A 25,281-nucleotide genomic window follows, 5' to 3' on the forward strand; every position below is an offset into this window, starting at 1 on the left:
GGCCACAGGGATTTGCATAACCAGGAGAGGCCAGGCTCTGCCACTAATTTGGCAAGTTTAGTCTTGAGTCTGGTTAAAACATTCAACAAGGCCGGCTGCCTGAGGATGATAAGCACCATGCAGTTGCCGACAAATACAAAGCTGGGAACAGAGTTCTCCGTTAATATTACCTACAAAGTGTGGTCCATTGTCCGAGCTAATGCACGCAGGTACACTGAAGCGGGGAATTATTTCCTTAAACAAACTCTTCACTACAGTCTCAGCAGTAGCGTTAGGAGGAGGGTAGGCTTCAATCCACTTAGAAAAGACATCAGCAATAAGCAAAACATATTTATAGCAACTGAACTCATTTCTCCAACTCAATGAAGTCCAGTTGAAGTGTCTCCAAGGGACCCTCCAGCAAGGGAGTTCTCGTAGAGATACTTGAACTAAGAGGTGTTGCGATCTGGAATGATCTGAGATTATCCTGATGTCATCTGGTGCACCAGACCAGACGCTTTCAAGGTGGAGTCGCTTGAGCGATGGCGTGAGCTGCCAGAGGAAGTGGGGGGTGCTGGTACGATGGCAAGTTAAAAGGCTCCTGGACAGGCATCTGAATATGAAGGGTTCAGATGGGTCAGGGCCAAGTGATGGCAAATGCAACTGGAGTCATAGAGATGTGCAGCACAGAAACAGACCCTTCGGTCCAACTCGTCCTTGCTGACAAGATAGCCAACCCAATTTAGTCCCAGCTGCCAGCACTCGGCCCTTATAGAGGCCAAGTGATGGCAAACGTGACTAGATTAATTTAGGATATCTGGGCAGGTTGGGCCAAAGGGTCTGTTTCTGCGCTGTGAGACTCTCATTGTCTTCAGTGGAAGCAGAAGTGTGGTTATGAAGCCTGGACTTTCAGAGCATGTTTTGCCCTGACTGGGAGCAGATGAGTTTGACTGAAGTGTGTTGGTGTTAATGCCTTGATGTCTCATTTTGCTCCCACCTTCCCGGGGTCGATAACTATTTTGTGTCTGGTCCTTCCTCAAGAAACTGCATTGCAGGTTCACCCGGAATTGACACTTTTTATTTGCTTCCCAAAATCAGACCTGCTCACTCTCAGCAGGATCCCAGTGTTGTGAAAGATATTAACTTTCAGGTGGAGGTATCCAAAATTCAGAGAGATGTCAGTCTTGATGTTTTTGCTTTTTCTGCCCCTGTAAGATCCTGAATCAGCACCTTCAGGGGAATTAGTTAGAGCGGTGTGAGAACAGAGCGGGAGAGAGAGTGGAATGGTGCTTTCAATTTTGTGAAACAACAAAAGAATATTCCACAGAAAGTAGAATTGCTTGTTCTGAATTTCTACCCTGCACTGATAATCCCTTTTGTAATCCCTTTTTGCAGAGTATTTGAAAATCTGAAGACTGAAGTTTCGAAAATCTGAAGACTGAAGTTTCAAAATCAAAGAATGAAGGGCTTACGCCCGAAACATTGACTCTCCTGATCCCCGGACGCTGCCTGACCTGCTGTGCTTTTTGACTCACTGTCCAGCGTCTGCAGTCCTCACTTTGATGTCAATGTCTGACAGTCACTCAATCCAATGGGACCACAACGATTTTTGACTGTGATTTCTGTGAGAGGAATCAATGCTTTTTGGTTCCTGTTTGAGGACGTTTTCAGCATCAGTGGGACTGGACGAGAGACCCAATTGTGGCAGCACAGTGTGTGTGGAGCCTGAAACAGTTATACGGCCTGGAAAGGGGATTTCACAGCAGGGAGGGGCTCCCCATGTGTTTGTGAGCAGCTGAAGCTGTGGCCATGGAGAAACCTGAGGAATCTCACCCCGTGGAGAAACCGTGGAAGTGTGGCGACTGTGGGAAAGGCTTCCGTGTCCCGTCTGCCCTGGAGACTCATCGGCGCAGTCACACCGGGGAGAGGCCATTCCCGTGCACCGACTGCGGGAAGGCCTTCAGACATTCCACCCACCTGCTGGCCCACCAGCGGGTCCACACGGTGGAGAGGCCCTTCAGCTGCCCAGATTGTGGGAAGGCCTTCAGACATTCCTCCACCCTGCTGAGACACCAGCGTGTCCACACCAGAGAGAGGCCCTTCAGCTGCCCAGATTGTGGGAAGGCCTTCAGACATTCCTCCACCTTGCTGACACACCAGCGTGTCCACACCGGGGAGAGGCCCTTCAGCTGCCCTGAGTGCGGGAAGGCCTTTACCCAGGTCTCCTCCCTGATGAGGCACCAGCGGGTCCACACGGGGGAGAAGCCCATTAGCTGCCCCGAGTGCGGGAAGGCCTTTACCGACATCTCCTCCCTGATGAGGCACCAGCAGACCCACACTGGGGAGAGGCCGTTCACCTGCTCTCAGTGCGGGAAGGGCTTCACCCGCTCCTCCAACCTGCGGAGCCACCAGCGGGTCCACACGGGGGAAAGGCCCTTCAGCTGCCCCAAGTGTGGGAAGGCCTTTACCCAGGTCTCCTCCCTGATGAGGCACCAGCGGGTCCACACTGGGGAAAGGCCCTTTAGCTGCCCAGAGTGCGGGAAGGCCTTTACCCACGTCTCCTCCCTGATGAGGCACCAGCGGGTCCACACCGGGGAAAGGCCCTTCAGCTGCCCTGAGTGTGGGAAGGCCTTCAGTGTATCCTCCACCCTGCGGAGCCACCAGTGCGTCCACACGGGGGAGAGGCCCTTCAGCTGCCCCGAGTGTGGGAAGGCCTTTACCAACGTCTCCGCACTGCAGAAGCACCACGTATCCACACGGGGGAGAGGCCCTTCAGCTGCCCCGAGTGTGGGAAGGCCTTTACCAACGTCTCCGCCCTGCAGAAGCACCAGCGGATCCACACGGGGGAGAAGCCCTTTAGCTGCCCCGAGTGCGGGAAGGCCTTTACCGACGTCTCCTCCCTGATGAGGCACCAGCGGACCCACACTGGGGAGAGGCCGTTCACCTGCTCTCAGTGCGGGAAGGGCTTCACCCGCTCCTCCAACCTGCAGAGCCACCAGCGGCTCCACACAGGGGAGAGGCCCTTCAGCTGCCCCGAGTGTGGGAAGGCCTTCAGTGATTCCTCCTCCCTGCTGAGGCACCACTGGGTCCACACGGGGAAGAGGCCGTTCACCTGCTCTCAGTGCGGGAAGGGCTTCACCCGCTCCTCCAACCTGCTGAGCCACCAGCGGATCCACACGGGGGAGAGGCCCTTCAGCTGCTCTCAGTGCGGGAAGGCCTTCAGCGATTCCTCCAACCTGATGATCCACATGCGTGTCCACACCGGGGAGAGGCCGTTCACCTGCTCTCAGTGCGGGAAGGGCTTCACCCGCTCCTCCAACCTGTGGAGCCACCAGCGGGTCCACACGGGGGAGAGGCCCTTCAGCTGCCCCGAGTGTGGGAAGGCCTTCAGCACATCCTCCAACCTGCTGAGACACCAGAGGATCCACACCGGGGAGAGGCCGTTCACCTGCTCTCAGTGCGGGAAGGGCTTCTCCCGCTCCTCCCACCTGCTGACCCACCAGCGAGTTCACATGCCATTGCAGGGGGATTGAAGGAATGATGGCCGAGTGCCAATATCGATTGGACTATCAACCCACTTCCAGGGATTCCCGGGTTCAAATCCTGCCACGACAGATGGCAGAATTGGTATTCGGTGAGAAATGTGGAGTTCGGAATCTAACGATGAGACCGTTTCAGGGAGGGGGTGGTGCGGGGGAGAAAGCCCCCATCTGATTCCCTCCCTCCCTTGTTAGGGAAGGAAACCGCCATTGTGGGAAAGGATTCACTCAGTCGTTCCAGCTGCATCCTTTACCTGGTCTGGCCTACACGTGACTCCAGACCCACAGCAGTCTGGTTGACTCTACACTGCCCCTTCCTGGCAAATGAGCGGGGAGAAACTTACTTGGAGACAGGGTATGGGTTGAAATTGCTGAGTGAGGCAATACTTCCTCCAGGGTATGGCTGTACCAAGGATCCAATTACAAAGGGACAACTTGGTGCTGGCCAAGAGTAAAGACAGTGAGGGGGGTGGGACAAGGGGACATGTGGTGTGTGCACTTTCACCTTGAGTTGTTCAAAAAGCAACTGCTTTTTCTCTGCCTTTTTGCTGGGGGGATCTGAAGCTGTAACCAAGTTGGGTTGCAATAAAGGTTACCCTGAACCTACCACCGGGCTCAGACTCTCATTGAAAGCTTTGAGCTTCAAGAGGTTTTTGTTTTAAAGCTGCTCATTTCTTTCAGCCTCCTGCACTAAGTTTAGAACATAGAACAATCCAGCGCAGAACAGGCCCTTCGGCCCTTGATGTTGCGCCGACCTGTGAACTATTCTCAGTTCGTTCCCCAACACTATCCCAAAATCAACCATGCGCTTATCTAAGGATTGTTTAAATCTCCCGAATGTGACTGTGTTGACTACCTTAGCAGGTAGGGCATTCCACGCCCTTACCATTCTCTGCATAAAGAACTTGCCTCTAACATCTGTCTTAAATCTATCACCCCTCAATTTGAAGTTATGCCCCCTGACATCAGCATCCTAGGAAAGAGTCTTTCACTGTCTCCCCTATCTAATCCTCTGATCATCTTGTATGTCTCTATCAAATCCCATCTTAGCCTTCTTCTTTGCAATGAGAACAGATCCAAGTCTCTCAGCCTTTCCTCATAAGACCCTCCCTCCAGACCAGGCAACAACCTGGTAAATCTCCTTTGCTCCTTTTCCAATGCTTCCCACATCCTTCCTGAAATATGGGGACCAGAACTATACACAATATTCCAAGTGTGGCTGCACCAGCGTTTTGTATAGTTGCACCATGATATTGCAGTTCCAGAAATCAATCCCTCTACGAATGAAACCTAACACGACGTGTGCCTTCTTAACAGCACTATCCACCTGCGTGGCAACTTTCAGGGATCTATGCACCTGGACTCCAAGATCACTGCCTTCCTGTTATTCTTCCCAAAGTGAATCACCTCACATTTAGCTGCATTGAACTCCATTTGCCACCTCTCAGCCCAATTCTGCAGTTTATCCAAGTCCCCCTGCAACCTATAACATTCTTCCAAACTGTCCAGTACTCCACCGACTTTAGTGTCATCTGCAAATTTACTAATCCATCCACCTATGTCTGTGTCTAAGTCATTGATAAAAATGACAAACTGCAGTAGTCCCAAAACAGATCCTTGTGGCACACCACTAGTAACCGGACTCCAGGCTGAATATTTTCCATAAACCACCACTCGCTGCCTTCTTTCAGAAAGCCAAACTGCTAAATCACCCTCAATCCCATGCCTCTGCATTTTCTCCAACAGCCTACCATGTGGAACCTTTACTGAGGTCCATGTACACCATGTCAACTGCCCTACCCTCATCTCCATGCTTGGTCACCTTCTCAAAAAACCCAATGAGGTTTGTGAGACACAATCTGCCCTTGATGAAACCATGTTGACTATCTGAAGTCAAATTGTTGCTTGTTAGATGATTGTATATCCTATCTCTAATATTCCTTTCCAAAAGCTTTCCTTCAACAGAAGTAAGGCTCACTGGTCTATAATTACCTGGGTCATCTCTGCTGCCCTTCTTGAACAAGGGCACAACATTTGCAATCCTCCAGTTCTCAAGTACTAAGCCTGTAGACAATGACGACTCAAATATCAAAACCAAAGGCTCTGCTATCTCCTCCCTCGCTTCCCAGAGAATCCTCGGATAAATCCCATCCGGCCCAGGGCACTTGCCTATTTTCACTCCTTCTAGAAATGATAACATCTGTGTGCAACTAACCTCGATCCTTTCAAGTCTAATATCTCGTACCTCATTCTTCTCCTCTACAATATTCTCCTTTTCCTGAATGAAGACCGATGAGAGATATTCATTAACACCTCTCCAATCTCCACAGGGCCCACATTCAACTTCCCCCTTCTATCTTTGACTGGCCCTATTCCTACCCTAATCATCCTTTTATTCCTCACATTCCTATAGAAAACTTTAGGTTCTCCTTTATTCTATTTGTTAAAGACTGTTCATGTCCTCTCTTTGCTCTTAACTGTCTCTTTAAATCCTTCCTAGCTGATCTGTAACTTCCATCGCTTCTGAACCATCTTGCCTCATCAACACATAAGCCTCCTCCTTCTTTGGAACAAGAGATGCAATTTCTGTTGTAAACCACGGTTCCCTTACCTTATCACTTCCTCCCTGCCTGACAGGAACATATCTATCAAGGACACACAATATCTGTTCCTTAAACCAGCTCCACACTTCAATTGTTCCCATCCCCTGCATTTTGCTACCCTATTCTATGCATTCTAAGTCTTGCCTAATTGCATTATAATTGCCCTTGCCCCATCGATAACTCTTGACCTGTGGCATGTTCCTATCCCTTTACATCGCTAAATGAAACCTAACTGAATTATGGTCATTCTCTCCAAAGTGCTCACCTTCCACTAAATCAAACACCTGGCCTGATTCATTACCAAGCACCAGATCCAGTGTGACCTCCCCTCTTGTCGGCCCTTCAACATACTGTGTCAGAAAGCCCTCCTGCACACACGGGACTAAAACTGATCCATCCGACGTACTAGAGTGAAAGCATTTCCAGTCAATGTTGGGGAAGTTAAAGTTCCCCATAATGACCACCCTGTTCCTTTCACTCCTACCCTAAAAAATTTTGCTAATCCCCTCTTCCAACTCCCTGGAACTCTGCAGAGGCCTATAAAAAAAACTCCAAGCAGTGTGACCTCTCCTCTCCTGTTTCTAACCTCAGCCCACATTACCTCAGTAGATGAGTCCTCTTCAAAAGTTCTGTCAGCCACCGTTATACTATCCTTGACTAACAAGGCCACGCCTCTCCCTCTATTACCGCCTTGGCTGTTCTTAATGAAAGATCAAAACCCTGGAACCTGCAACATCCATTCCTCACCCTGCTCTCTCCATGTCTCCGAAATGGCCACAACATCCAAGTCCCAGGTACCTATCCGTGTTGCAAGCTCACCTACCTTATTGCGGATACTCTGGCGTTGAAGTAGAAACACTTCAAATCACTTCACTGTCTGCCAGCACATTCCTGTGACCCTGAAATCCTGTCCCTGTCCTTCCTACTCTCATCCTCCTGTACATTGCAGCTACACCCTCGGTTCCCATCCCCCTGCTGAGCTAGTTTAAACCCACTCGAATAGCACCAGCAAATTTCCCACACAGGATATTAGTACCCCTCTGGTTAAAGTGAAGACTGTCCTGTTTGTACAAGTCCCACCTTCCCAGAATGAGTCCCAATTATCCTGAAAAAACCTGAAATCCTCCCTCCTGCACCATCCTTGTAGCCACGTGTTCAGCTGATATCTCTCCCTATTCCTTGCCTTGCTATCACGTGGCACGGGTAACAAACCAGAGATAACCACTCTGTTTGTTCGAGCCCTCAGCTTCCACGCTAGCTCCCTGAAATCCTGCCTTACATCCCTATTCCTCTTTATTTTGTGGTTAGCACTGCTGCCTCACAGCACCAGAGCCCCCGGTTCAATCCACCCCCACCCCCCCCGCCGCGTCTGCGTGGGTTTCCTCCCACAGTCCAAAGACATGTGAGTTAGGGTGAATTGGCCATGCTAAATTGCCCAGTAGTGTTTGGTGACAGGGAATGGGGCTGGGTGTTTTGCTCTTCGGCGGGTCGGTGTGGACTTGTTGGGCCGATGGGCCTGTTTCCACACTGTAGGGAATCTGATCTAAAGTTCTGGAATTTATATATTGATGAACTGAAACCTGCAACCCCTTCTAAAAGATGAAGGACTCAGCAGCGGTCCAGGTTTGTTCCAAATATTGCATCGGTTGCATGACACTGTGATGTTTTGCTGTTAACTCTGTGTCTTATGATCCTGCAACACAGCTACCCGCAGAAGGAGCAGCGCTGCAGAAGCTAGTGCTTCCAAATACACCTGGGTGGGCGCGGTTTACACAGAGGGGCATGGTTTACGATCTGCATTTGGAGGGGGCGGGGCTTACGCGTCACCTTGGAGGTGGAGGGGCGGGACCAGGGAGCGTGGCCATCCCGAAGCCGGAAGTGTGCCCGCGGCCTATTTCCTCCGCTGGAGCTTCGGCTGCAGCAAGGTAAAGCTTTATCAATATTTCCTTTGACAGAGTTTGTATTTAATAACCAGTAATGGCTACTCAATATCATCAGAAAGTCCCAAAATGCAATTCATTTCAATCCAGTGCAGATAAACACAGAGTTAATTTTCGACGGGATTTAACAGCCTCAGCACTAAAATGGTCTCACAAGGGAACGGCTGTGAATGTTATCACTTGGGGTCCTGTTCACACAGATTCACCGATGCTGAGGCAAACGTTCTTAATTGCCTTATAGCATCTTGTTATCGCTTGGTGAGCCCAGGTGACCCTATTTTTAAGTTCTCTCCTCTTTCTGAGCCTTCCTGCCTGTTTATTTTCTAGTGCAGTAAATAATTCAGCATTACATTTGAGTCTGAATGTTTAAAGGCAAGTTTTCAGGCTATAGACTTTCTCACCCAGATGCCCACACCCTCATTCCTCCCTTTGTTTGCACCACGATCACTGAAAGAGAAGGCTACTCCAAACGAATGCCCTTCAAGGTGGTCCAGCCATCAACATCCTGTAGAGCGGCACCACCGTCTTCGCAGCTCATCTGGTCACATTTATCATCGCAATTGACACGTGTGGGTGAGCCATCGGATTGGAAAAGGAGCATCTTCTGGGGAAAATCTATATCACTAAGGGACCTCATAAGCCGAGCAATTAAATACCTAACAATACCAATACTGACAAACAGACATAGCTAAATTGATAAGCCAATTGTACCATCAGCCCGATCTGCAGTATCCGCAACTGGTCCCTTCAGTCATTCTGTCAAGGAATACCTGGATCTTTTCTTGTATCTTAGTAATATTGCCAGTGAGATCGGGAATACCCATAGTGCATTTATCTTGGACAATGGTGCAGACCTCACCCTCCTGGGCAAGTATATAGTCGAAGGCAGACCGATTCTGCACAGAGTAAAGACACAGGTCTGATAATCCCAGTTTACTCTGTTTCAGAGCCTCTTTTGTCTTATTTCCTCGAATGGTCAGGCCGCAAAAGAGGGAATTGTGGTTCTGTTAACTTGACACCCCTGCCGATCCTTCCAACCTCAGGGTACTCTGGATTCCCCAGCCTATCGGGTGTCCTGTATTGTCACCAAGTCCCTTGGGATCCTTCCAGTTGGAGCAAGGTTGGCTGAGACCGACCGCTGCATCCTCCTCAGATGGAGGTTCCATCGACTTGTCCACTGGCCAGGACAAGGTACTGTTGTGGGGACAAGGGCTCCAATAGTGACCTTATGAGGGACATCTTTGCCATCCAGGACAAGGAAATTGGTAGCTTTACCTTAGCTGAAGAAATAATAGTCTGGTTTGGTGTATATTAGGGAGACTTTGTCAAAATCGATTACTCAAATGTAACAGCAGGGCGTCTGGACAGGTCAACAGGAGTAAAGGGTCAACGTTTTGCAAGAGGAGTTGCTTGAGCGCTGTAAAAAATGGGCCAAGTGACTGGAGCACTCGCACTGTATGGGAGACAATGGTCCTCAGAATGCTGTTCCCATTGGGCTCTCCCTGAGACCTATTCTTGGTGACAGAATCAGGTTCTGAAAAGAGAAAAGGCCGAAAAAGGAACAAGGGAAGGGTTCCGTTCCAGGTCCATGTGCCGCATAAGGCCTGCCGTACCCCAGCCAGTGTTCCACCAGCTGTTTGTATACACAGACCGGAGGTATTGGAAAGTGATATGTCTCTTCGCAGGGTCGGCTGTAGGAAGTCTGACAAATAGAATGGAATCTGGGACTGGGGATAGGGCAAGTAAGTCATCTCCCGATAGAGAGGAGTAACATACTACTGCCTCTGGATAAGTTGTTCGTGGATCGAGGAGTTTCCCCTATCAGGCTTCCTTTTCTAGAGTCGGCACGACCTGCAAAAAGGGATGGTGTTCCTAGGCATCCTTAAAATATTTACCATAATAACGCGGTTGAGCATTTTTATCCTCAATAGACTTGAGTCTGCAAGTAAAATAAAAAAAACATGGTAATGACATGGTAACTCCCACTGATTTCTACTGTCCAGATGGACCATTTGGTCTTTCTGATGTAAGAGTCCATTGCAATAATCAATCTTCATCACGTTCCACACGTCAAAGGTGTCTGGTCCGGTGCACTGGACAACATCATCTCAGCATGGGTGGTGGATAATCTCTGATCATTCCTGGTCGCATCCATACTTAGTAGCTTTACCCATCAGGATGTTGTACGTGATCAGAAAGGTAAGGAGATAGGCGATCCCCCACAAGTCTCTCCTCTTAGTTCAAGTATCTATCATAAGATTAACATGAGAATAACAGCAAGATTCAAAAACCCAAATGGACAGGGTCCACTCCTTTTGTTGGGATTCCAGGATTCTCTCCTCCTCTTCCCCCCCTTTTGATTGGTGCGGTCAATCAATTTACAATGATACAGTTGGACCCAAGCGGAGCGCCCAACGACTGTGACTGCCGTAGGGAAGTAAAACCTGGAAGGGGCCATCCCAACGAGGATGGAGACCTTTGCCAGTTCAGTTCTTGACAAGCACCAACGAACCAGGTTCTACCCGTGACGAGGCTGAAAGGGAGGGAACATCGCTGTCGGCCGCACGCTCCTGGGAGTGAAAGGCACGCATAACACTCGTTAGAGCAAGAACATAACCAATCATTGCTTCGGTCATGTGGTGGAAGTGGACTGAGAAGGGAGCCGAATCGTTCCAAGGGGTACGGAGGGGGTGATCAGAGAGACTCTCAGCTGGAGACAGTCATGTCTTGCTCGCAGACATGGATCGCATCTGGAATAAGGCCACAGGGATTAGCATCACCAGGAAAGGCCAGACTCTGCCATCCATTTGGCAAGTTTAGTCTTGAGTCTGGTTAAAACATTCAACAAGTCCGGCCGCCTGAGGATGATAAGCACCATGCAGTTGCCAACAAATACAAAGCTGGGAACAGAGTTCTCCGTTAATATTACCTACAAAGTGTGGTCCATTGTCGGAGCTAATGCACGCAGGTATACTGAAGCAGGGAATTATTTCCTTAAACAAAATCTTCACTACAGTCTCAGCAGTAGCGTTAGGAGGAGGGTAGGCTTCAATCCACTCAGAAAAGACAATAAGAAAAACATATTTATAGCAACTCAACTGATTTCTCCAACTCAATGAAGTCCAGTTGAAGTGTCTCCAAGGGACCCTCCAGCAAGGGAGTTCTCGTAGAGATACTTGAACAAAGAGGTGGGGGATCGCCTACCCACTGACCTGTTTAATCACGTACAACATCCTGATCGGGAACGCCACTGACTGAGTATCGATGCGATCTGGAACGATCTGAGATTATCCTGATGTCATCTGGTGCTTTCAACGTGGAGTCGCTTGAGCGATGGCATGAGCTGCCAGAGGAAGTGGTGGGTGCTGGTACGATGACTGGCCAGGACAAGGTTGTGGGAACAAGGGCTCTGATAATGACCTTATGAGGGACATCTTTGCCATCAAGGACAAGGAATTTGGTAGTTTTACCTTAGCTGAAGAAATAATAGTCTGGCTTGGTGTATATTAGGGAGAGTTTGTCAAAATCGGTTACTGAAATGTTACAGCAGGGGGTCTGGTCAGGTCTACAGGACTAAAGGGTTGATGTTTTACAAGAGGAGTTGCTTGAGTGCTGTAAAAAATGGGCCAAGTGACTCGAGCACTCGCACTGTATGGGAGACAATGGTCCTCAGAATGCTGTTCCCATTGGGCTCTCCCTTAGCTCTATTGTACATGGTCTTGGTGACAGTATCAGATTCTGAAAAGAGAAAAGGCCTATAAATGCGCTAGGGAAGGGTTCCATTCCAGGTCCATGTGCCACATAAGGCCTGCTGTACCCCAGCCAGTGTTTCACCAGCTGTTTGTATACACAGACCAGAGACATTGGAAAGTGATATTTCTCTTTGCAGGGTCGGCAGTAGAAATTCTGATGAATAGATTGGAATCGGGGACTGGGGACGGGGCAAGTAAGTCATGTCCTGATAGAGAGGAATAACATACTACTGCCTCTGGGGTGAAGAGCGTTCTGTGGGCCTGTATAAATAAGTTGTTTGTGGATTGAGGAGTTTCCCCTACCAGGATGTTGCCAGGACTGGAAGGGTTCGAGTAATAAGGAAGGGCTGGGACTTTATTCACTGGAGCACAGGAGTTTGGGAGGTGACATGATTGAGATTGATAAAATCATGAGGAGTGGAGGTAAGGTGAATAGCAAAGGGCTCTTCCTTAGCGTAGGGTAGCTCAAGACGAGGGGGCATATTTCTTTAAAGTGAGAGGAGAGAGATTTAAAAGGAACCTGAGGGGCAACGTTTTGACAGAGGGCAGTTTACACGTGGAATGAACTTGCTGAGAATGTGGACAATGCTGGTATGTTTACAAAGTCTAAACGACATTTGGATGGGTACATGAATAGAAAGGTTTAGAGGGATTTGGGCCAAACGCAGGTAAGTGGGACTAGTTTAGTTTGGGAACCCTGGACGCCATGGATGAGTTGGACCGAAGGGTCTATTTTTGTGCTGTCTACCTCTCTGAACCAGAAGTCATCTTATTGAAACCAGTAGAATTCTGAAAGGGGCTTGACAGGACAGATGCAGATAAAATGCTCCTTTGTGGTGGGAGTCATAGAATCCCAACAATGTGGAAACAGGCCATTCAGCCCATCTATTCCACACTGGCCCTCTGAAGAGCATCCCACACATACCCACCCCCTTACTCCGTATTTCCCATGGCCAATCCACCCTAAGTTTCACATCCCTGGTCACTATGGGTAATTTAGCACAGCCTATCCACCCTAACCTCTACACCCGAATCTGTAAATTACCTTCTCAAAAATGTAATTTAAATGTAGAGTTTTTCTCTAACAAAAATGTTAGTCTGACTCAACATTCGGGCGCAGACAGAATTCACACTTATTGTTAGAAAAGCTCTGCATTTGAATGACATTCTTGAGAAGGTAACAAAAAAGAAGTTCTAGGATTAACAAACCAAAGAGCAGAAACCTATTCTAAAAGATGAAGGATTTCATCTAAAATTGTTTGATGCGTCACATTTCCATGACGCTAGACTCCTTTGGATATAAATTGTGATCATGATCTCATTCTCCACTACTACCTGATGAAGGAGCGGCGCTACGAAAGCCAGTGCTTCCAAACAAACCTGCTGGATTATAACCTGGTGTTGTGTGATGTTTACTTTGTCCGTGGGAAACACATGAGTTGTAGGACTGGTAACAGTTCTTATTTTGTGATCTATTCCAAGTGCAATTTCTCCTCTGTGCAGGCACGGGTGAACAGTTTGGCTTTTGTGCTTTGTGCGAGATCAGGCTAGCAGCTTTTAAATCCTTATGTGAAGCAACAGAAGTAAACTGTCAATCAGCAATTGTATTCCGAGAGTGGTACTTCCAGCTCTGGTAATCCTGTTGCATCAACAGAGAGAGGGTGAGGATGTCACATCTCAAGAGCAGACAGAAAAGTTATTTCAATTGTTGAGTCGGTTCCTCACTCAGATGAGACTGGATGTTGCTTTTAATGGATCATAATTAAATGCTACAATGAAACACCTTAAATTCAAGGAATTTTGAAAGTGCAAACGAACAGTAACTTTGAACAGAGATGTTCTTCCATTTCTAACCTTGGTTGAGCCATATGAAGCCTTTTTACTGATAGCTCCATAATCATGTTCCTGCTGGAATTTTTTCAGGGCAAACAGTTTCTGGTGGGAGAAATTCTGCATCCTGGGAAGGCGGGGAAATCAGAAAAAAAGCTGTTAAAAGCATTTGAACTGTGGGCCCACGAGCTCTCGTGGGAGCAGTACATTTGCCAAAAACATTTCTGAGGAATTCTGTGTAACTGTTGGACCGAAAATAGTTTCCCCACTGAACGTTAAACAGGTATTGAGAACGTTGCGCATTATAGATTGTGTTCCTGAGGACCGGAGGAGGATTGAATTTGCCAACGTGAACCACACTTTGCAGAGAAAGGAAATTTCTCCAGATGGAATAGGTTGATGGAAGTCAACAATTGTCAGATTATTTCATGAAAATAACAGCTGGTATGGGGATCCCAGAAGAGGGGCATCTGTAATGAGCACACAGAAACAAACCCTTCAGTCCAGGCCAACCAGATATCCTAAATTAATCTAGTGACTCATTTGCCAACATTTGGCCCACATCCCTCTGAATTCTTCCCATTCATGTCCCCATCCAGATGCATTTTTTCCTTCGGAGAATACTTGGGTGAGAGCCAAGATATGCAATATCTCAATGTTTCATAATGAAGCAGCTCATTTATTCTGAAATCATTTCAATTAGTTGCCAAATAATAGCTGCATAACTGTTGTCAATATTGATACTCAGGAAAGCTATTTTGTTCAGTATATTTCCTTTGTAAAGATCTTATCCAAATTATAAAATGAATGTATTTTCATATGAAATAAAATTTGCAGTGTTTTATTAAATGGTTGAAAGTAACTTTGCACTTAATTGCTCCATTTGGGATTAAACATTGTGACTTAGATAAAAGTGATCTTTCATAATTTATGGTGAGTCTATTAACAAACGAATGTTGCCATTTGCTCTCAAGTTCGCTCAGATTCAATTTGAAATTCTTGAATGAGTTGAATAAGGGGTAAAAAGTAAATATTTATTGCCCTTTTCTGAAATTCTCTGCACTGCCATTGTATTTGGTTAAACAAAATATGTATCTCTCTTCATAACTTTGATATCACCACAAATCCTAGGAACCCCATCCAGAACAAACATATAAATACAAAGTAGGAGACAACAGCTTCGCTTCACTTGGAGGTCACCACTGATGATATTACCAAGCCAGGTAACGAAACATCTAGATATCAAACCTACAGCTCAGCGAACAAACCTGCACCCGAAACATTCTACTTTGCTGAAAGACTGCACAATCTGCAGGCAGTCAGTACATGTAATATATTGTCTATTCCACTTTGAAAATAGATAATGGGCCCACTACTTTTTGGATGTGAGCATAAGTGGTATAGTAAGTAAGTTTGCTGATGACACCAAAATTGGAGGTGTAGTGGACAGCGAAGGAGGTTACCTCAGATTACAATGGGATCTTGATCAGATGGGCCAATGGGTTGAGAAGTGGCAAATGGAGTTTAATTTAGATAAATGTGAGGTGCTGCATTTTGGGAAAGCAAATCTTAGCAGGACTTATACACTTAATGGTAAGGTCCTCGGGGGTGTTGCTGAACAAAGAGACCTTGGAGTGCAAGTTCATAGCTCCTTGAAAGTGGAGTCGCAGGTTGATAGGATAGTGAAGATGGTGTTTTGTATGCTTTCCTTTATTTGGTCAGAATATTGAGTACAGGAGTTGGGAGGTCATGTTACTGCTGTACAGTTGGAATATCGCATGCAATTCTGGTTTCCTTCCTATCAGAAAGATGTTGTGAAACTTAAGGGTTCAGAAAAGATTTACAAGGATGTTGCCAAGACTGGAAGATTTGAGCGATAGGGAGAGACAGAACAGACTGGGGCTGTTTTCCCTCGAACATCAGAGGCTGAGGGGTGACCTTAGAGAAGGTTATGAAATCATGAGGGGCATGGATAGGATAGATAGACAAAGTCTTTTCCCTGAGGTGGGAGAGTTCAGAAATAGAGGGCATAGGTTTACAGTGAGAGGGGAAAGATAGGAAAGAGACCTAAGAGGCAATCTTTTCATTTAGAGGGTGGTACGTGTATGGAATGAGCTGCCAGAGGAAGTGGTGGAGGCTGGTACAATTACAACCCTTAAAAGCAACTGGAGGGATATGGGCCCCGTGCTGGCAGGTGGGACGAGATTGGGTTGGGATATCATGCACAGGGATGTGCAGGTTATGTGCATTAGTCACGGGTAAATGTTGAGCAATACGGGCAGGAGAATTGCGTGGGTGGGTTACCCTTCGGAGGATCAGTGTGTAGTCTTTGGGCCGAGTGGCCTGCTCCCACACTGTTTGGAGTCTCTGAAGGGGAAGGGATTTTTGGAAACTGTGCAAGGCAATGCAGGCTTAGTGCGGGGGCCTGCTGTTGGCCTTGCCCCGTCCCTTGCTCCTCCCCCTGTTGTTGAGCTGTCTACCAAACATCTACTCTTTCTCTGCCTTTTTGCTGGGGGCAACTGAAGCTGTAACAATGTTGGGACACTATAAAGGTTACCTGAACATTCTGCCAGACTCATACTCTCATTGAAAGCTTAGAGCTCCAAGCGGTTTTTGTTTTAAAGCTGCTCATTTCTTGCAGCCTCCTGCATTAAGTTTCCAATGTTGTATATCAGATGGAGCAGTGACTGAGTAGCTGGTTTTGTTAGAAGTTTACATTTTTCGGGAGTGCAGGCACTGCATTGTTTCAGCGGCAGTTTACTGGCAGCACTGGGAAGTGTGGGCTGTGTTCATTAGAAAGGAGGTGGAGGTGCTGCTGTTGGACTAGATGGGACACAGTTTAAAAATCACAACGCCAGGTTATAGTCCAACAGGTTTATTTGGAAGCACTAGCTTTCGGAACGCTGCTCCTTCATCGGATAACTGTGGAGCAGGATCATAAGACACAGAGTTAAGAGCAAAAGGTCACAGTGTCATGCAACTGATAAGAGGAATCTACATTTGTCAATATATCATAAGTCTTTCATCTTTTAGAATGGGTTGCAGGTTTTATTTCATTAATGTGTACATCGCAGTACTACTATTCAGTCATATTCTCAAGATCACAAGGGTTTTTTTAAACTGGTGACATCTCAGCCCAGACAATGCATGAAAGGTGTGTCAGTATCCCAATCTTAAATCAGACTGGTACTATTTCCAAACTAGTAATGTATAAAATATTACATGGATTGACTACCTGCATGTTGTGCGCTTTTTGTGCAAAGTTGAATATATGTGTAAATGTAATCCTGCAAATGCACTCCATCATTATGTGTGGGTGTGTGCGTGCGCGCAAGAGAGAGTATGTGTGCAGATGCTTTGTCAAGGGAGTGTGATGGAGGAGAAGCCTGTAAGAGGGTGTGTGTACATCTGAGAGAGAGCGTGTTATGAGAGAGGTATAGATAAAAGTGAGGGATTGTATTTTCCTAAAATAAGGGCAGGACTTGTACAGAGGGATATGGTGGGGGTGGGGTTCAGGTACATACTTCATTGAAAGTTGCATCACTGGTTGGAAGGGTGCTTCAGAAGGCATTCAGCACACTTACCTTATTTGTCCACACCATTGAATAAAGGAGCTGGGACATCATTTAGAAGTTGTACAGGATGTTGGTGAAGCCACTTGTAGAGTACTGAGAACGTTTCTGGTGGCCCTGTAATAGGAAGAAGACTATTACAGAGGGTTCAGTAAAGATTCACCAGGATATTACCAAGACTGGAGGGTTTGAGTTATAAGGAGAGGCTGTGAATCTCTTCACTGGAGCACAGGAGGTTGAGGGGTGACCTCATTGAGATTGATATAATCATGAGGGTTCGAGGTAACATGATCAAAAATAGCGAGGAGCCTGCACGGTGATGTCAAGTGACGGGGGGGGGGGGGGTAGAAATTGTGGCAGTTGGACACTTTAAATCCATCTGGAACAGCATCTCCATACAGCATACATGTCAGGTGAGATACCAGAAGACTAGAGGTTGGCTAACATGGTGCCACTGTTTAAGAAGGGTGGTAAGGACAAGCCAGGGAATTATAGACCAGTGAGGCTGACGTCAGTGGTGTGCACATTGTTGGAGAGAATCCTGAGGGAGAGGATGTACATGTATTTGAAAAGACAAGGACTGATTAGGGATAGTCAACATGGTTTTTTTGTGTGGGAAATCATGTCTCACAAACTTGATTGAGTTTTTTGAGGAAGTTACAAAGAGGATTGAGGAAGGCAGAGCAGTAATGTGATCTATATGGACTTTAGTAAGGCGTTTGACAAGGTTCCCCATGGGAAACTGATTAGCAAGGAGAGATCTCAAGGAATACAGAGAGAACTAGCCATTTCGATACAGAACTGGCTCAAAGGTAGAAGACAGAGGGTGGTGGTGGAGGGTTGTTTTTCAGACTGGAGGCCTGCGACCAGTGGAGTGCCACAAGGATCGGTGCTCGGTCCTTTACTTTTTGTCACTTATATAAATGATTTGGATGCGAGCATAAGAGGTACAGTTAGAGGGAGAGGCTGAACAGGCTGGGGCTGTTTTCCCTGGAGTGTCAGAGGCTGAGTGGTGACCTTATAAAGGTTTAAAAAATTATGAGGGGCATGGACAAGCTAAATAGACAAAGGTTTTTCCCTTGGGTTGGGGAGTCCAGAACTGGAGGGCAGAGATTTCGGGTGAGAGGGGAAAAATATAAAAGACACCTACGGGGCAATTTTTTCACACAGAGCGTAGTACGTGTATGCAATGAGCTGCCAGAGGGAATGGTGGAGGCTGGTACAAATGCAACAATTAAGAGGCATTTGAATGGGTATATGAATGGGAAAGGTTTGGAAGGATGTGGGCCAGGTGTTGACGAGCGGGACTAGATTGGGTTGGGATATCTGGTCGGCATGGACGGGTTGGACCGAAGGGTCTGTTTCCATGCTGTACACTTCTGACTCTATGCTGGTTCAGCAAAAGCCGCGCATGCTCTGTCTGCAGAAACAGTGCAAACCCTTCTTCAAATGGACCAATGAGAAGCCAGACAAGGAGCCTGGTCCTCCTGCCAATCAGAGCTCCCCAATTGGACCATCAGGTTCTGAAGCTGATGCTGTTGCTCCTCTCCAAATGAAGATCGAGCTTCACCTCAGACTGCAACTTCCTTCCTTTCTCCGCCATCTGAGAGTACGGCACTGTCTTTAGCATTTCATTGTTTCATTCTGGGGTTAAATTGCTGATTTGCAGCAACTGAAAAGAAAGCGAGTGAATCTAGGGAAGGGACAGAGTCGGCAAATGTTGGTCCAGGTCTGTGTCTCAATTGGTAAACGCACGGCAAATGCAGGCCCACAGTGTGAAGTTATAGCCTCAGTTATGAAAAAATAACTGCTGAAAGGAGGTACGTTGTTTAAATGGTGACATATTGGGATGTGGACAAAGTGAGGACTACAGATGCTGGAGATGAGAGTCGAATAGTGTGGCACTGGAAAAGCACAGCAGGTCAGGCAGCATCCGAGGAGCAGGAGAATCGACGTTTCAGGCACGAGCCCTTCCTCAGGAATGATGTGTGGATGTAAAACGTGGCCTCAGCGTCCTTCCACACCAGTCACTGCCAGTTGTCAGACGGATGCAGCAAGCAATCAGCAAGGCAAGAGGTATATTAGCAAGAGGAATTGATTTCAGAAGTCGGGATGTCTTCCTGCAGTTAGGGGGTCATTGAATATATTCAAGGCTGAGTTCATCTGATTTTAGAACAACCATGAAGTGGATGTTTATGGGGGAAGGCAAGTAAAATGGTTTCAAGACCAGTACAGAACAGTTACAGAGTCATACAGCACAGAAACAGACCCTTCAGCCCAACTAGTCCATGCTGACTATATTCACAAACTAAACTAGTCCCACCTGCCTGTGTTTGCCCCATATCCCCCTGAACCTTTCCTATTCATGTACTTATCCAAATGTCTTTTAAACGTTGTGACTCAACCTGCATCCACCATTTCCTCTGGACATTCATTCCACACAAACCACTGTTTAAAAAAAAAGGTGCTCCTCATGTGTTTTTTAAATCTTTCTCCTCTCACCTTAATTTGCTCCCTAATCTTGAAACGACACATGCCGTTCACCTTATCTTTGCCCCTCATGGTTTTGTAAACTTCTGTAAAGAGAACAAAGAACCTTACAGCACGGGAACAGGCCCTTCAGCCCTCCAAGGCTATGCTGATCGAGATACTCTATCTAAACCTGCCGCCTATTTTCTAAGGATCTGTATCCCTCTGCTCCTTGCCCATTCATGTCTCTGTCTAGATACATCTTAAATGACGCTATCGATCCCAACCCTACTGCCTCCGCTGGCGATGCATTCGAGACACCCACCATGTAAAGAACTTTCCATGTACATCTCCCTCAAACCTTTCCCCCTCACTTTGAATTCGTGCCCCGGAGTAATTAAGTCTTCCCCTCTGGGAAAATAATTCTTACTATCCACCCCTGTTTACAACCCTCATGGTTTTTCAGCCTCAATCAGGACCCCCACCCTCCACCTCCTTATTTCCAATGAAAATAATCCTAATCTACTCAACCTCTCCTCATAGCTTGCGCTCTCCATAACAGGCAACATCCTGGTGAACACCTCTGCACTCTCTCCAAACGTATCCACATCCTTTTGGATATCTGGCGATCCGGAATTGTACGCAATATTCCAAATGTGCCAAACCAAAATCTTATATAACTTTAACATGACCTGCCAGCTCTTTTACTCAATCCGTCCGATGATGGAACGCGTGTTGTATGCTGCCTTGACCACTCTACTGCCAGTCCTTGCCACCTTCAGAGAACAATAGACCCAAACACCCAGATCTCTCTGTACATCAATTCCCCCAGGACCTTTCCATTTACTGTATAGCTCGCTCTTGAATTGCATCTTCCAAAATGCATCACCTCGCATTTGTCTGGATTGAACTCCATCTGCCATTTCTCTTCCCAACTCTCCAATCTATATTCTGCTGTATCGTCTGACAGTCCCCTTCACTATCTGATATTCCATCAATCTGAATGCCCATCTGCAAACTTGCTAATGAGGCACCCGATACCTTCACCTTTCAACCTCCTGTGCTCCAGTGAAAAAAGTCCCAGCCTACCCACCAATAGGTGTGAATTCTGTCTGGGTCCCAATGTCGAGTCAGCCTGACATTTTTGATATAAAAGCTCTGCATTTAAATTATGTTCTTGAGAAAGTTACTGAAAACAGGTTCTGGGAGTAACATACCAAAGAACAGAAACAGTTAAGCAGTTAGATAACACTTTCGAGTGAGAAGTGTGTATAACATGATCTCACAACTCCTATACTCAATGCTATGAGCAATGAAGGAAAGCAAACCAAACGCTGCCTTCACTAATTTGTCCACCTGAGACTCAAGCACTCCAAGGTCTCTTTATTCTGCAACACTCCCCTTCACTGTGTCAGTCCTGCCTGGATTGCTTGACCAAAATGCAAACCTCTCATTTCTCTAAATTAAACTCCAACTGACACTCCTCGGCTCATCAACCGATGCCATAAATTCTAATTTATAGTGAACTCTTTCCTCTCTTATTCCTTGGAAGCTGAAAATCGCATCCCACAATCAGTCCCTCCATTTTCACTAGTTGGACTGAAGGGGCTGTTTCTGTGCTGCATGGCTCTGTAACTCGGCCCTGTACTAGTCTTAAAACCATTTTCTTGCCTTCCCCATAAACATTCACATAAAAATCAGATGAACTCAGCCTTGAATATATTCAATGACACCCTAACTGCAGGAAGACATCCCCACTTCTGAACTTAATTCCTCTTGCGAATACACCACTTGCCTTGCTCATTGCCTGCTGCACCTGTCTGACAACTGGCACAGAAGGACACTGATGCCCCTCTGAACATCCACGCATCATTCCTGATGAAGGGCTCGTGCCCAAAACTTCGACTGTCCTACTGATCGTATGCTGCTTGACCAGCTGGGCTTTGCCAATTGTGGTCTTCTCTCCATTGGGGAACCGAGCGTAAACTTGGGGAACGGTTTGCTGAGCATCACAGCAGGGGTCCGCAGAGGCTGAGCGGACTTCCCAGTCTCCACCCATTTTAATGCCCCTTCCCACTCCCCTTCTGACATGACTATTTTTGGCTTCCTCCATTACCACAACAAACCAAACCACAAATTGGAGGAACAAAACCTCATCATCTTGTCTGAGCAGTCAACAGCCCGGAGGACACAACATTGAGTTCTCCAATTTCAAATAATCTCCCATGCCATCCCCTTCCACTCTTCCCTGCCAATTAGATTCCTTCGTCCCATTCACCAACCAGGTCGTATCAGGTTATGGGGATAAAGCAGGAACAGGATACTGATTGAGGATGATCAGCCATTATCACAATGAATGGTGGTGCTGGCTCGAAGGGCAGAATAGCCTACTCCTGCACCTATTGTACCCTCTACCTGTCTCCACCTATCCTCACTTCAACACCCTGACCCCAGCACACCCTTGTTCCACAGCTCTCCCTCTACCCACCCCAGACCTGAACAAGGGTTACACCAGATCCCTCGACTTCACCTCCTGTTACTGCCTGGCTTGCTGCGTTCTTTCAGTCTCCTGTCTGTCTATTTTGCCAATTGAGAACAAAGGCCTGGACTAACTTTTCCAGACTCTTTCCCCTTACTGGATTCACTCCCATTCCTTTCAGTTGCTCCAAGTCAACAACTGAACTTCAGAATGAAACGTAAATGGAAATGGGGGTGAGAAAAGAGAGTGCCGTACTCTCAGATGTTGGACAGAGGAAAGAAGTTGCAGTCTGAGGTGAAGCTCAATCTTTATACAGAGAGAGGAGGAGCAGGAGCTTCAGAACCTCATGGTCCAACTTCCACATTCACCAATAGGGGAGCTCCGAAAGGCAGGAGGACAATTCAGCCTCCGGTGCTCCTTATTTGTCCATCAAACGTAGGTCTCACCCCTTTTCTGCCGACAGCGAGGAACACGCCCAATGTTTTGGTGACACCAGCAAACGTGTGCCCTGCTTGTTGACACTGAGGAGTGTACACAATATGCACTGTAGCAATGCTGGTGTCATTGACAGATTTTAAGTGTCCAAAATCCTATGGGAGAATAAAAAGGGTACAGCCATAATTTTTTTTTCCATGTGGCTCAATATTTGATTGCTTTTGCATTTGTCTGGCTGCTCAATGTTTTGATGTCATTTCCTCAGTGTTGGGGTGAGATTCACAACTAGAGGGCATAGGCTTAGGGTGAGACCACAAAGGTAACTGAGGGGCAACGGTTCCATGCAGAGGGTGGTGCATCTATGGAATGAGCTGCCAGAGGAAGTAGTGGAAGCCGGTATAATTACAGCATTTGAAAGGTATCTGGCTGGGTATCTGAATAGGAAGGGTTTACAGGGATGAGTCAAGTGCGGGTAAAGGGGACTAGATTAATTTAGGATATCGCGTTGGCATGGACAGGTTGGACCGAATGGGTCTATTTCCGCACTGTACATCTCTATGACTCTAAATAATAAAAAGTCTACTTTTCCAAATAATAAACTATATCCATGTTAACAAGGCTTAGTGCACCACATGCTTTACTAACCATTCTCAACAGGTCCTGCCCCTTCAATGACTGAGGAACATATACATGCTGGTGCATAATCTCCTTCACTAGTATTTACATACTACCCTCAGCAATTGCACAAGTAACAGCAAAGGGTAAACAGCACAAGGATTAAACACACAGTGAGGGGCAAACAGCACAAGGATTAATCACACAGTGAGGGGCAAACAGCACAAGGATTAAACACACAGTGAGGGGCAAACAGCACAAGGATTAAACACACAGAGAGGGGCAAACAGCACAAGGATTAAACACACAGTGAGGGGCAAACAGCACAAGGATTAAACACACAGTGAGGGGCAAACAGCACAAGGATTAAACACACAGTGAGGGGGCAAACAGCACAAGGATTAAACACACAGTGAGGGGTAAACAGCACAAGGATTAAACACACAGTGAGGGGTAAACAGCACAAGCGCCAGTAAAAGCCGATGGAAAGTGAGTGTAAAATGTCACTATGACAGGACAGGCCCCACATTCCTTCCCCTCCGTCCCCCCCACAACCTGCCTCACCTTTCACGTCCCGGGCCCAGTACCTTCCAGGTGGCCCCATAGTTGACACAGGGGCCGCCCCACGACCAGTAGAACTCCACCACCCCGGCGGCCGACGAGTTCCCAAGCAGGCCCTTAACCCCATCCGCCTCCAGAATGCTCACCGGCTCCTGGCTGCTGTACAGCCGGCCGGTGTGGCCGTGACACAGCAGCTGCGCCAGGAAGGCGGCGGCGGCCAGTGACGGGTGTCTGCCCCGGGCCGCGCGGCGCCATTTTCCTAACGGCCGCCCTCCCGCCGCTTCCCCGCTCGAGCGACTTCTCCTCCCAACCGCCTTCGGCCCCGCGTGACGTCTGCACGGGACGATAGGCGGGGCCGGGCCGGGGGATGGGCGGGGCCGGGGGATGGGCGGGGCCGGGAGAGCCTCACCGTCACCAAGCAACAGCCACCTCGCGCTACAACTGCTCATTCACAAAAACAAACTCTCCTGTCTCGCTCTGCAGCTGCAGGGGGGACACTGCCACGTTTCCAGGAGCCCTGTCTACATTGGGAAAGCTCACGGCTCAATTTAAACAGATATTCCCACATCTAACGGAACGGCGTCATATCGAAAGGGGGCAATCTGCATTTTAAAGGGACGTGGACATTTTAACGGGTATTTCTGCAAATAAAGAGGTTTCAATGGACAAGATTATATTTCAAAGGGATGTGGGCATATTCAAAGTGAGACCTTAATATGTAAAGTGATGCAGTTATATCTAAATGAACCTACATTTCGAAGAGATGTTGCTCTATTTATAAGTAGAGACAATAGGTGTGAATTCTGTCTGTGTCCCAATGTTCAGTCAGACTGACATTTTTCTGAGAAAAGCTCTGCATTTAAATTACATTCTTGAGAAGGTAATTTATAGATTCTGGAGTAGGTTAGGGAGGATTGGCCGTGCTAAGTTACCCAGAGTGACCAAGGATGTACAGGTTAGGGTGGAAATATGGAGTAAGGGATTGGATATTGCTGGGATACTGTTCAGAGGGCCAGAGTGAAATAGATGGGCTGAATGGCCTGCTTCCACATTGTCAGAATTCTATGACCCTCTGCACAAAGCAGCATTTTATCTATATCTATCCTGTCAAGCCCCTTTCAGAATTCTACTGGTTTCAATAAAGGTATGCAGCACAGAAACAGACCCTTCGGTCCAATTCGTCCATGCCGACCAGGATTCCAAACTAAACCAGTCCCACTTGCCTACATTTGGCCCATATCCCTCTCAACCTTTCTATTCATATACCCATCCGAATGCTGTTTCAATGTTGTCACTGTACCTGCATCTACCACATCCTCAGCAAGGTCATTCCACATGCAAATCACCCTCTTTCAAAATGTTGCCCCTCCGGTTCCTTTTAAATCTCTCTCCTCACATTAAAAAAAAATGATCCACTAGTTTTGAGCTCCCCGACGCTAAGCAAGAGCCATTTGCTATTCAGCTTACCTCCACTCCTCATGATTTTATCAATCTCAACGAGGTCACC

The 25,281-nt window shown here is 47.2% G+C and overlaps 4 protein-coding genes and 1 long non-coding RNA gene across 13 annotated transcripts in view; 3 read left to right on the forward strand and 2 right to left on the reverse strand.

Moving 5' to 3' along the window:
• LOC148145004 (uncharacterized) overlaps positions 1–3,991 on the forward strand; it is a 74,645-nt gene extending 70,654 nt beyond the window's left edge. The window contains 3 exon segments of the mRNA XM_087975646.1: positions 1,257–1,265; positions 1,822–2,722; positions 2,725–3,991. Of these exon segments, the coding sequence (XP_087831772.1) occupies positions 1,257–1,265; positions 1,822–2,722; positions 2,725–3,512 (1,698 nt within the window). The 3' untranslated portion in view covers positions 3,513–3,991.
• The window catches only part of LOC148145001 (uncharacterized), a 197,924-nt gene that overhangs the window by 123,874 nt on the left and 48,769 nt on the right, over positions 1–25,281 (forward strand). The gene's annotated exons all lie outside the window — the stretch shown is intronic.
• LOC148145003 (endogenous retrovirus group 3 member 1 Env polyprotein-like) overlaps positions 1–25,281 on the reverse strand; it is a 467,418-nt gene that overhangs the window by 97,932 nt on the left and 344,205 nt on the right. Inside the window, exon 1 of one of the 5 annotated variants that reach the window (XM_087975493.1) lies at positions 23,778–24,052. The exons of the other annotated variants lie outside the window; for them this stretch is intronic. The gene's annotated coding sequence lies outside the window, so the exon portion shown is untranslated. Of the gene's footprint in view, positions 1–23,777; positions 24,053–25,281 lie in introns of those variants that run through there. 5 annotated transcript variants of the gene reach the window in all.
• LOC148145005 (uncharacterized) overlaps positions 1–25,281 on the forward strand; it is a 162,643-nt gene that overhangs the window by 65,307 nt on the left and 72,055 nt on the right. The window lies entirely within an intron of this gene.
• LOC148145007 (uncharacterized) lies at positions 13,544–17,335 on the reverse strand. Its single transcript, XR_015751729.1, has 2 exons — positions 17,228–17,335; positions 13,544–13,770 (listed from the first exon to the last, which is right to left on the reverse strand). It is a non-coding gene; the product is annotated as an uncharacterized LOC148145007 (long non-coding RNA).

This window comes from Chiloscyllium plagiosum, unplaced genomic scaffold (genome assembly GCF_037043375.1).
Source record: "Chiloscyllium plagiosum isolate Xiang-an unplaced genomic scaffold, Cpla_swu_hap1 HiC_scaffold_27, whole genome shotgun sequence".
In the NCBI taxonomy this organism is placed as follows: Eukaryota; Metazoa; Chordata; class Chondrichthyes; order Orectolobiformes; family Hemiscylliidae; genus Chiloscyllium; species Chiloscyllium plagiosum.